This window comes from Gymnodraco acuticeps, unplaced genomic scaffold (assembly GCF_902827175.1).
Source record: "Gymnodraco acuticeps unplaced genomic scaffold, fGymAcu1.1, whole genome shotgun sequence".
NCBI lineage: Eukaryota > Metazoa > Chordata > Actinopteri > Perciformes > Bathydraconidae > Gymnodraco > Gymnodraco acuticeps.
The window spans coordinates 3,236,583-3,249,743 of NW_022989947.1; the positions used below are offsets into that span (position 1 = coordinate 3,236,583).

The following is a 13,161-nucleotide window of genomic DNA, read 5'->3' on the forward strand; positions in this document are numbered from 1 at the left end:
AGAACAATAGATCTACAAAACAAATTACCTTAATGATCTCACTGCATTCTTCTGACACAGCTTGTAACATGTTGTGGTATTTAAAGATCTTTGGCTCATCTGGAAAAACATAGAATATTTACATTTAAATCTTTAATATGGTTCACACACAGCCTAACAACACACACAGTACACAAACAAGTATAGATCCACCTGTGCTGATCCATCGTGAATGATACATCAAAAGCACTGCCTTGCCACAAACAGAAACACACACAAAAGAGACCGTCTACACGACTGCTCACCCTCTCCGTTATCTCTCAGGTTTTCTGCAGTTTCAGCTCCAGAGTGTGTTGTGCGGTGCTCTGAGTCCTCCTGCTGCAGCTCGATCTGCGCGGCGTGGATCTGAGACAGGCTGAGCCGCTGGGCCTCCATCTGCAGCCGGCACTCCCCCTGAACACAGGAAGACATCATCACATCAACACACAGAGGAACATGCCTTTTTTCTACATACATGTTGTCATATTCCAGAGCTTGTTTTTATATTCCTCTATAACTGTTTTAGTAGATACAATGACCCTTTTTGAAAAATATGCCTGGACATTACACACAATTTGTAAAAAGCTAAATATAGATATAATTTATAATTCATTACTAATTACATTTTGCAGCGTGCTATATTAGTGGAGCTATATGATTAATTAACACAATTCCAACTTAACCAATCCTATTTTTATGACAGAGCAGCAGCACGAGCCATCTGTGTTCGGGATGAGAGGTCGGCCATTATCCCTTCTGTAACCGGGGAACAAAAGGCAAACAGCGAGGCCTCTTCCTCTAAATTATGCCTTAGCACAAATTCATTAGGGTTACAATTATGAAATTGTGATTCTGTTACCTTTGATGTCGGATGCTTTTTGTTAGTGTGCACTCTACATTTAATTAGGCTGTATTTACAACGCTTTGTCATGACACAATCCCATCCGTGCTACATCTGACACTGAAGTGGTGAGAGTCCTTTTCAAACCGGCAACAGCTCTGATGTCGCTGCTTAAAACTGGAGAGAAGAGGCGCCTCGCAGACTGGCAGCTGCATTATGATGTGCCGCTGCTACACATGCAACAACAACACAGCCACTTTGGAGAACATTTTAAAAAGAGATATAACTAGAGAGGAAATCACTATAACCTGCAAAAGCTCATGCAACATGTATTGGGCCTCCTGCAAGAGCCACTCGTACAATTGGTGATGTTTAGTACTTATGTACGCTTCTTTCTACAGGGTAAACGCTCATATTTACATCATTATAGTGCCATCATTTGAATGAATTTTGAATGCGTATCACATAAATAATCTTTAATAAAATATGTTATTAAAATACACTTAAGGCAAAATTGATATTTCTGTTTCCCAAATGAGTTCGACTTAATTGTCATATGTTGGCACGACTAAGTTGTTGCCAGGGAATCTCTCACAGTGGCAGCTGCCTCAGGGCGCTGTCAAGGTTCACCCTCCATACACCAGACAGAGTTTCATCACTGCTGCTTTGATTCAGAAATGTTTTATTATTTGATGTCAAAACATTTCCTCTTCCTTTCTAATCACAGTTAGTCTCTGCTCTGATAAACACTTAGTTGCTTTAAATCCTCTAAAGCTGCTTCGTACATAAATACATTTGTTTTATTCTTGTTTTAAAGTTTAGCAAATATTAACACTTTTTTAGGATAAGATCAATAAAATGTGCTTTGCGTGAAGCCCTCGAGTGTGTGCTGTAAGAGAACCTTTTTATTGACCTTTACAACCAAACGGTATGATGTTTCAAAGGGACAGTGACAAGCAAAGGGCAGGATGTGGAGTTTAGGTGACATTTACATGCTCAGTAGTCTCTTGTTCTTTCCTCTGCTTTCCTGACTGAAGGCTCCGTGTGCTGACCCGTTCCATGTCTGCTCACCCTACACAAGCAAGCAGAAGGAAATACACTCTTACATTATATCCTCCAAAGAAATGCAGACAAAGATGACATTGATGAACAAAAGACAAGGTGAAGCACGATGGAACACTTCCTGAGGGGGAGCAGAAAATAAAGAAATCATTGTATAATCGACATGATCAGTATATGGATAGAACTCTACATCGTCAATCTAAAGTTTGTCTTTAGTTCGTTTTCTTTCACATATCAGTCGTAATGTTTATCAAGCATAATAACTGCTTTTAAAGTTGATCTGTGTATGTTTGCGTGAACACCAAAATCATCATTAAAAAATAAGTCCCCTTTTGATTGCATTGATAATGAAAAGTAAAATAAATTCCCAATATTTCAAACAAAGCACTTTATAAATGATTATTTTATTAATTTATTTGGAAAACTATTGCCCTGCTGGCTGTGAAAATTGTGTTCATTATCACACAATAGTCTTGTGAATAAAATGTCATTTCCATATTGCATAACACTAGAACCGCCAAACGGGTCAATTTTACCCGCAGCTTGTTTTTTTGATTGTATGTAACTTTTTTTCAACAAAATATTGAAGTCTCCCAGTCCGTGACTTTTCCTGAAAGTGTGTTATGTAGCACCCACTGTTGTTAATAATGGTCAATATGAAGTCAGATTGAAAAAATCGCCAACAAAAAATCCATTTATACCTATATCCGCCAGCGGGTAATATTTACCTCATAGAAAATGCAGCGTAAACATGACGTGTTGCTATAGCAACGCCTTTTGTCTACTGCGGTTTTATGATAGATAGATAGATAGATAGATAGATAGATAGATAGATAGATAGATAGATAGATAGATAGATAGATAGATAGATAGAGAGATAGATAGATAGATAGATAGATAGATAGATAGATAGATAGATAGATAGATAGATAGATAGATAGATAGATAGATAGATAGATAGATAGATAGATAGATAGATAGATAGATAGATAGATAGATAGATAGATAGATAGATAGATAGATAGATAGATAGATAGATAGATAGATAGATAGATAGATAGATAGATAGATAGATAGATAGATAGATAGATAGATAGATAGATAGATAGATAGATAGATAGATAGATAGATAGATAGATAGATAGATAGATAGATAGATAGATAGATAGATAGATAGATAGATAGATAGATAGATAGATAGATAGATAGATAGATAGATAGAGATAGATAGATAGACTGACGGATTTGTACCCACAAGTACAAACACAAAACAAGTCTAACACCAAGCGTTTAAATCAGCACTGGTAGCGATATTTATACTTCATGCTATCTGCACAAACATATATATGAAAAGCTGAGAGTCCACAGATTCTATTGGTATAAGTTTCATCCCTGTGCGATCAAAACTCACTGTTCTTGTATGATAAATAAAAGAACATTGTACCTTGAAAATCAATAGCGGGTACATTTGACCCGTTGGCGGTTTTAGGTATACTGTACAGCGACCTCTGGCGGTTCTAGTGTTAAGCATTAGAGGCAAACATTACAACTAGTTTTAAAGACTTAATTGGAAACCGACAACTAACTGAGGATAGCTACTGCCAAATGTCTTTATTTTACAGCCATTACGTTATGCATTTAATTAAAATGATACGTAGAAATTAAAGATCTATCTTTTTCCACTTGAAAAGACATCAGAAATGTCTGGACCATTTGTAATGTTACAGGTGATAACAACAATATGAAACACATGACATGGCAGACCGACACTGTACTGTATCCTTTGTCTGGTGTAAATGAGACACATCTTGAAGTGACACTGACACAGAAAGTGACGGAGGTATAAATCAATTCTCACCTCAAAACCTTTCACTCCCTGCAGGACGGAAAGAAACTACAATGTACATATTTTTTTCAATGTCAAATAATTGAACGCAGAATACCGAGGGTGACCGTTTTCTTTTGTTTGGTTTTCAGATCTTTTTCGAAAGCAACATAATATTCAGTTTGAGGAGAAGCCGAATGGAAGGATTACAAATATGGTATAGTGTTCCTTTAAAAGTAGAAATGAGCAGAATATCGATGAAGTCCTTGGCACTGTTGTGTGCAGGCTGAAATGTGTGTGCATGTTTTTCTTCTCCATTATTCTTCCCACAGTTGCACACAGCAAAGGTCTCTGAATGGTTTGTATGAACTTTAAAAACATAAGGCTATCTTTAACACCACAGTATGACTGTGCTGCTGAATGCTACCTAGGAGAGCAAGGCTGCAGACACTCAGGCAGTCTGCAATCATGACCGTTAGTCACTGGAGGGAAAACATGTCAGAGCTGAAACCCCTCAGTCATACTCTCTTTTTGTGAGGGATTCATATGGCTATGAATGCTATTCCCACATCTTTGATGAAATATCACAGCATTAATTGTGAATGTGATGTCAGTTTGAACTATTCATCCTTTGTAGAGCTCACTTTCTGAAAAGCCTTTTAACCACACACTCAAACATGTCATTTAGAAGAAGGCAGCGTTGCAGTGGAAGCATTTGAGTGCGTGCTTACCCGTGTGGTGCCTCCGTCTCCCTGATGTCCGTCAGTGGAGTCCTCTTTACCGGCCCTCTCTCGTGAACATGGCAAAACCTGGCTCTCCATCTGAGGCTGCATCTCCTGCTCTGCAGCACTTGTTGCTCCCTCTTCCTCCAACACTGCCTCCTCCTCCCCCTCCCTGTGCTTTTCTTCTCTGCAGTCTGCGCCGGCGCTTCCCAGTTTGCGCTCCTGCTTCGACTTCTGCCGTCTTCTTGCGCCTGTTTGACCCCGAGGCGGTGGGCTTGAGCGGCAAGGATGGTCCCGCAACCTCCCCTACTGACTGGACCGCTGCTGGAGAAGGAGCCAGTGAGAGGTTCTGGATCTCAAAGGTCTGCTTGACGCTGTCTCTCTCGGATTCAGCTGCCCGTAAGAGAGACTGAAGAGCTTTCGTCTCTTCTTGCCATAGATTGAATCTTAAGGTGATGATCTCAGAAGACACTGGCTCATCAGCTTGCCCTGCATGATGGAGCTTAGCTTTTCCCTGCCCCCTTGTTTGCTTTCTTATCATTTCCTTTCTCTTTTCTAGCTCTTTCCCTAGGTGTTCACTCTGCGCGATGACTTTCACATTTTCTTGTCTTACTTTGAGCAGATCTTTCTCCAGCTGTGTCACTTTGCTCGCTGTAAACATGAGTTTCTCTGTAACTTCGGAAAGCCGTGCAGCCAGGCTCTCCTTCTCACTCAAAGTAACATTAAGCTTCTCCATTAACTCAGTAGTATCTTTCTCTATTACAGCGTGTTCCCGTCTATCTGTATTCGCTGCGGCCCTTTTGCTGCTGCGACCCTTCAGCTCGCCAATCTGTGACTGAAGGCTGGAGATTTTAGCCTCAAACTCAAGTGTCTCCTTCAGAGTCCTCTCTTCAAGCTGCGTTTTCGCCTCAATAAGACATGTGTACTCCTCCTTCAGCTCCTGATAGTTTACCTCAAAATTCTTCTCGGCAAAAGAGAAAGTAGTCCTCTGTTTTTCAATTTCCTCAGTAAACTGAACTACTTGTTGCTGTCTTTGATTATTCTCTGCTGTGAGTGTCTCCATTGTCAGATGTTTGGAGTCCAACTCTTCTTTCAAAGTGTGATTAGATTCTGTCAATGTCTCTTTTCCGATTCCTGATCTTTCCATTTGTTTTCCCAACAACGTTCCTTTTCTCTTGTTTGGTTTTCAAGCAGCTCCGTTTTCTTTAGCAATGACTGAATTTCATTTCCCATACGAACTCGTTCTTCTCCTCCCTTTCTCAGCTCCTCCATCTCTACCTGAAGTTCTTGGAGCTGCTGGACAAGCTTGTCTGCTTTGGAGCTGTGCAAAGCCATCTTCAGATCTTCCTTCAGTCCAAGGATTTGGTGGAAAAGCTCATCCCGCTCTGTGGCAAAACTTGACCTCTCTCTTCGTAACAGATGCAGTTCTTCTTCAGAACCCTTGCGCAGGTCCTCCAGAGCTTTCTCGTGTTTGATAGCAGCTTCGTTGAGAAGGTTCTCCGTGTTTAGGAAGCCCCTCCCTTTGCAAATCCTCCTTAAGCGTGGTGAGCTCTTCCTCATGGCTGAACAGAAGCTGAGTCCTCAGTCGCTCCAGCTCTGACTCCTGTGACTCGGCCATGCGGTCCAGCACAGCATCTTTCTCTCTCTCCAGCATATCCAACTTGATTTTGTAATTGGTTGTTTCCGATTCATGTTTTATTTCTGCCTCCTCAGCCGCTTCCTGAGCAGCATCCAGTTCGCTGTTAAGATTGTCGATTTGTTCCTGGAGGCGCTGCAGTTCACCCTTGATGGCTTTCCTGAGAGATAAGGCTTTTGGAGACCTGCTCCACTTGTTTCTTTAGCAGCACGTAGCTCTAGGAGGAGACCCTCACCTTGGCCTGCAGGTTGAGCTTCTCTTGGGTGACTCGGCTTAGCTCATGTCTGACGTTGTCTTGCATTGCTTGGGATTGCTGTAATGTCTCTTGAAGCTCACTAGTCTTAGCATTGAGTGTTTCCACCTCAATTGCTACAGTGGAGCTTTGAGACAGCTGTTGAGATTTCAGAAGCTCGAGCTCAGCACAATGTCGCTCGACCATTTGCTCCACTTTCGCTGCATGCTGCAAATTAACCGCCTGCTTCATCTGGACTATTTGCTCGCCGTACATCTCATCCAGCTCTGCCCTGAGAATTTCGAGGTTCCTCGCATTCTCTTCCTGCATTTGTTGGATTATGTCGTCCTCCGACAGGCTACCTTGGTGATTACGCTTCTGCAGATCTTCCACTGTGCCCATGAGCTGCATGATTTCATTAGATGACATTCGCTCTTTCTGTCTGGAGGTTGCAAGTTCACCCTTACAGCTTTCTAACTCAATCCGATCTTTCTCCCAGTCTAACTTACATCTCTCCATTTCGTTTTTACAGCTTTCTAACTCCACACGGTCTTTCTCCCATTCTAATTTACATCTCTCCATTTCGCTTTTACAGCTTTCTAAGCCTGCCTTGTTGTTCTCCGACTCATCCATGCATCGTTCAAACTCTGCCTCTTTTGCAGCCATTCGCTGTTTGAGGTCACACAGATGTTTTTCAGAGGACTCGAGCTCATCCTCGAGCTGGGTGAGAGAGTAGTCGCGTTCTGAAATGACTCGCTCGTGCTCTGCTATGATCAGGTCTTTCTCTGAAGGGCCTATAATATTGTCATCAGTAGTCCGTGCCACATGAACAAGTTCCTCTCTGAGCAGGGTCAATGACCGCTCCTGCTCTGTGATTATTGCAGTTAATTCAGTTTTCTCTTTCAGTGTTTGTGCCAAACACGTCTCTACCGTCCTTATCTCTGTCAGCGACTGCTCCTGACTCGTAATAACTTTGTCTTGTTCAGCAATAAGCAGGTCCTTTTCATTTATCCTTTGTATGAATGATTCTTCTGATCTTCTCCCCAACTGCAAAGAAACAATTCTCATTTAAGCAGGGGCAACCTGGAGAACATACTGTGCAACCACTTGGATTTACATGTCTAAAAGATGTCTGCAGCTTCACATTAGGCCTCTTACCGTCTCCATCTCACTGAGTTTGAGCTGGAGCTCCTCCAGCTGCGGCTGGTATTGCATGAGCTGCTGCCTGGCCTGCAGAAGATCAGCTGCTGTGCTGCTGTGGCTCGTGTTCCTCAGAGTCTCACCCGCCTGAAGCTGAGATTTTCCCATAAACAAATGTGTTTTTAATTAAAACATGGACTACAAGGAGTAGAACAAAAATAATAATAGTGTAATGACATGTAGTGGCTAGGGAATATAGGACTGAATAGCTAATATAACATAGTAGTTTATACTTAAAACATTCCCACCTGCTGGAACTGAATATGTAGTTTTTGGCTTTGCTCCGTCAGTTCCAGGAATTCTTTCATGGTCTCGTCTTTCTCCTCACGAGCCTGCTGGAGGTTAGCTGTGAGCTGCGTGATGATGCCGTCTCGCTGCTTCAGAGCCGCCTCAAAGTCCTGAAGCTAGAAAGGTAAAATGCAACTAAGTAAAATCACTTTACAGACAGCTTTCATGATGCTACCGAGCAGAGAAAGGATTAAGCATCAGAAAGAACCTTCCGGGCTTTCTGATGGAGGAATAAACAAGTTCTCGCCATTTCATTCTAGACAGTAAGAGCTACAGATGGAATTGCAGTATGACAAATAATTGGAAATGGATGACCATTTGTTATTCAAAACCAAATGCAAGATGTGTTCGTGTGACGGGTAATGAATGTACCTGCTGTATTCCCTCTGTGCCAAAGGCAGATCTGATATCTTCAAGCTCTCGACTCAGCTCCTCCACTGCCTGGGTCTTTGCGGCTAGTTCCTCTTCCATCGGTCCTCCCTTTATCACCTGTCGCAGGGGGCTCCACCTCCTCCTGAGTAGGAACATGTGCTCTTTTTACAGGGTTTTGGTAAAGCCATTAGGAATGAGCTTAGCAATTATTCGCCACCCGTAAAGCAACAGCAGTTAGTTACCAGAGCCACATGAAAGTGCAATAAATGTTGTTAATGGTTTCTCTGCTATGGATTGCTTTACAGATACTGGTCAAAATGCATCTCCAATAACCCAAGGCAGTTTAGGCAAAGTCTTTGTTAGTACTGTAAGCGTGAGTTAAGGCCTGCAAGAAAAACAATTCAACTAAATATCTGAAAATGCACATTATACGGTTTAAAAAAACAAGAGATGTCGTAGGTTTAGCAAAGTTATCACACTTTCAATTTAAGATCGAAAGGCATTTGCATTGGTGCTGAATACTTCTCATTTAAGCAGTAATTAAATGTCTCATCCCACATCAAGTGATTTAATTTGAATAATTTTGAGGATGAAAAACAGCGCCGCTCACCTGGTATCAGGTTTGGCTGTTTTGGTGTTGGAGCTACAGACTATCAGACGTAATGAAAAATATGAAATACATTTGCACTGTATATATATAATATGTTTTTAAGTGAGCTTTCAGACAGAGACCTTCTTGAAGGCAAGAAAAGCTAATTCATGCAGCAGTACCAAAAGTTAGGGTGCCTTGATCAGCCTTAACACAGAACACTTGTGTGGCTGAACATCAAGGGAACTGTAGTCCTGTGATGATGGACTTCATGTTTGAGACCGTGTCTTTAGGGACAGTCAAGAAACACTAAGCATATCGAATATATACAATTCACAATATGTGATAGAATATGCAACAATAGAGATAAATGCTGCAGCCCTCATACAGAGAGTATTTGGATTGTATTATAGATTATTCATAGCAAAACACACAAGTCAAAATCCTCACTAAGACACAGTCAATTGTTCCTAAAGAGTGGATCAATATGGGTTTCATTTAGCATATTTCAATGAAACATTAAGTTGTGGTAACACTTTTATACTATAAGAATAGTTCAGTTTATAAATAACTTCTGACATTATTATCTCTCTTAACATGTCAGTGTAATTCAAACCGCAGCTGGCATGTCATTTTCCTCCCCAGCTATCCCACCTTTATTGATTAGCACCTCCTTGGTGTCCCTCCCCTGTTCAAGTTTAACCTCAGTGTATCTAAAGAGAGCAGCTCTTTATAAGCCCCCCCCCCCCCATGTGCTCTCTCCTTCAAACTCTTCACAGTCCTTTTTTCATCTCTTCTTCTTCCATTTCACCCGGAAGACTGTCCTCCAGTTTTCACAAATGATTGACACTTCTAAAATGTCACACTGCCCTGTTCGATCCTAAACTGCTCAGCCATTAGTGCTTTCAAAGTGTCATTGATAAGATAGGAAGATTTGTACTTCTCTTCCCTACGATACAGCTTTCAGATTCCTATCACACATAAGGTTATGGTCGAGTGAGTACAGCATTAAACAGGCTTGGTTAGTGGGTTATAGGAAATCTTGCAGAGGACAAAAGTGTAAGCAAACAGACAGTTACGTCCAGCAGCCGAAAGCCGAGCCAAAAGAGCTGATTGATCAGATTACTGTACCCAGACAAAATCCTTCGAAGGCATCATTAGGCTCTCTGTCATCTCCTCATGGCACCCATTCACCTGTTAATTCACAACGCTGTCAGACAAACTTTAAGATATAGGAGCTGTGACGGAAAGTCCACATTGTTTCCAAGGTCTTAATTGGGTAGATTAGTAGGCTACTGCTAAAGTCTGGTGATTCGTTTTTTGGGCAAATGTTTTGAAATGTTGGTTTTAAAATCAACCTTTTAAGGATTCAGAGTTTTCTGTGTTTAGTTTTAGATAACAGATGTTCCTTGTTGACGATAGTTAATAGAAGTCACATTTTTACAAGAATGAATATCCTCCATTTGACTGATAATAACATCATTTATGTATCAGATTTGATATAAAAAATTCAACTCAAAGTGCAGAAGGGAAAATGTTTCACCTATTTTCTGGAAAATAAGTGGCTGGGTCTGTGGTTGGATTTCTGTGAAGGCATACCAGCATGGGATATGTTATAACCTAGCTAGTAGTCTGAATGTGTGGATGTGTACTGGAAGACTACAGTATTCAACAAAGGTCTACCTGGCTAATAAGCTGTACAAATATTTACTTTCATAAAATCAACAAAAGCATCCTCTGGTAGTTAAATATGGATCTCCAGAAGCCCTTCTAAAAGATGCTTCAATATACAAGTTGCATTGATGTAAACTTGGCATGGTAAAAAACATTGATTGTAGGAATGGGAGATAAGGTATTGTGAAGGACCTCCATTTGATATGATATTTTAGTGTCTTTTTAACCTTAAAAAGACAAATATCATATCAAATGGTCCCCCAGCCCTAATTTGAAGTTAAGAGGGGGGGGTTTGTCTCACGATAGGATACATTTTTTCAGAACGGTCCTCTCACCTCTGAGGAATAATCTTCGGCCGTCGTGGACACTTCACTCTCCGGCTGCAACAGAGGAGATAAAGACAGTATAATCAGTACTGAATTTTTAAAAAACTAACAAATAGTAATGATAAATGTTGAATAAAATAATAAAATATGAGCCACGTAAAAGTGATTTCAATCTGTTCACAGGAAACTTAAGCCGTACATGACAGACAAAGCATCACAATTGAGCATAAACAAAGTCAAATAAACAGTAAACATTTTAAATATGTGTAATCTTTTATTGTGAAATTAAAACCGGACTATGTAGTGATTACAGTTTCAAGAAATCTTCCACAAAACGCACATGATAAAATGTTAAATCTGAACAGTTTGATAAACACTGCCTGCATGATGTCCTATTTCTGTGGGCACTCAGCATTAACATATGGGCCTAACCTCCTTCCATCACACAGCTCCTTTCTCACTCCCACTGAGTAATGACGGCCACTATTCAACTCTATGTTCGGGTTAATTCAAGGGTCATACATTTAAACTGTTTGTGGTCCACGAGCGGAGAAAGGGAGAGTTTTACTTGATAGAGATCGTAGAGAAAACGTGCACGGAGAACAGAACACGTGAACACAATGTCAAAACCTCATTGAACGAGAGCGAGAAGTTTCCTTGCCGCTGTCTAAGGCATCCTCTATGATTCAACACTCGGCACACTTATATTTGTAATTATTTGAGCTGTGAAAGACTGTTGTTATGTTTCCACAGCAACCGCTTCCTGCTAACAGAAAGCAGCGTCACTGACAAACCTCGAACCTGTTAGTCTGGGATCAGAACAATGTAAAAAGGCATAGAGCATTTCACTGTGTGTATGGCTCAGTCTGTTACGTTGTTAGTGTTACATAATACATCTCAGTGCTCTATGTTCCACAGCCTTTTATAACAGAGAGGATTGTGGGTCGATTCCAAGGTAAAAAAAAATTCTGTGCAACATATCATTCATACATTAAATTAACCTTAAGGTCTGTAGAAAAAGTGTTGCAAGGCCACAGGAATTGGTCGCGCAGGCCGACGCATCTCATCCTGTTTAAAGGCAATTGTTTGTTTCCATGGCAACTGGAAGTTTAGTGGGCATGTAACGCATCAAGTGTACAGCGGGTCCAGAGTGGCTGCACAGCGGTGATAAAAGAGACTGAGAGGAAAAAGTGTAAGAGCCGGCAGATATGTGCACATTTTTTTCTAAACTGTTTTTGAATAGCTTATTTTCCATTAAATATTTATTTATCAGAGCCATTGTTGTTGAGACTACTGAATGACATGTGTTGCAGGATATAAGGTCAGGTATGTTTGTAAAGCTTACAGACCAAATAATAACTATGCTCTTAAAAGCTTTCGATGTCGACAAAGAATATTAAACTGACTGACCATGAAAGCATGAGACACGGTAGCATTTGTGGATATTTAATGAATTTGTAGAAGCCTCAACATAAAATGTCATCCCTTTAAAGTTTCAAACAGCATGCCTGATGAAAGTACTGGTCTGTAGTGTATTAAGCAAACAAAAAACTAAGAAGTTTAAAAGTTCAAACTTCAGAACAACAAGTCAGCACTGCACCAACATTTAAAATATAAATTATTCCATAGGGAAATCTTGTCTCTCAGCACAGAAGTCGAGTTTTAATCATCAAGTGCTGTTGTTAAACATCATATAATACAGTATGAAGCCTCCTCCAGGCAAAATGTATCATTGACAAATTAAACCAGATGCATGCTGCAGAAAAAGTATTTAACACGTTGAAAAGTCCAATCTATACTGTTGGGATACAAAGTTTCAAATATGAAATGCAGAATCTCAGTTATAAGATTGCTTTGTGCATTTTACTCTAATTATGAGAAATCATTATTACCAATCATTTTATAAAAAGCTTGCTGCTAAACAAATAATTAAGAAAATCTGTAATTCTGTATTAATTAGAGGGAAATGAAGCTAAGGGCTCAATTAAAAGCAAAGTAATTATTAATGAATTATGGTTTTGCTATTGGAAATGTTATTCTTGTGTGTGCTTGATTACAAAAAATGTCATTTAGAAATGTTCCTTCTATAAAGTGGTAAAGGTCTCATTCATTAGTTACTTTTAAATGTTGGTTTTTGAGTTAAGCTGTGTGACTCAGAAAAGCAAGACATCTCCAGCTGAATCTTTTCATTAAAGAAAACACTGAATTATACAATTCTGAAGAAATTAGGAAACAATTCATTTTCCAGCCTAAATTCCTACATCGCTGCCTGGTGCTCTCAGTGGGACCGGTTGTCATGACAACGCTACAGCGGCTCATTTGGCTCCAGGAGACAAACAAAACTCTGGAGACGACGATGATCATTTTAACAAAGAT

At 40.2% G+C, this 13,161-nt stretch overlaps 1 protein-coding gene across 1 annotated transcript in view; it reads right to left on the minus strand.

Moving 5' to 3' along the window:
* Nucleotides 1-13,161, minus strand: part of akap9 (A kinase (PRKA) anchor protein 9) — a 65,838-nt gene that overhangs the window by 42,771 nt on the left and 9,906 nt on the right. The window contains 15 exon segments of the mRNA XM_034210476.1: nucleotides 29-99; nucleotides 285-432; nucleotides 1,852-1,872; nucleotides 1,874-1,931; nucleotides 2,696-2,702; nucleotides 4,474-4,711; nucleotides 4,713-5,590; nucleotides 5,593-5,983; nucleotides 5,985-6,254; nucleotides 6,256-7,383; nucleotides 7,495-7,629; nucleotides 7,785-7,940; nucleotides 8,197-8,332; nucleotides 9,912-9,979; nucleotides 10,795-10,839. Of these exon segments, the coding sequence (XP_034066367.1) occupies nucleotides 29-99; nucleotides 285-432; nucleotides 1,852-1,872; nucleotides 1,874-1,931; nucleotides 2,696-2,702; nucleotides 4,474-4,711; nucleotides 4,713-5,590; nucleotides 5,593-5,983; nucleotides 5,985-6,254; nucleotides 6,256-7,383; nucleotides 7,495-7,629; nucleotides 7,785-7,940; nucleotides 8,197-8,332; nucleotides 9,912-9,979; nucleotides 10,795-10,839 (3,750 nt within the window).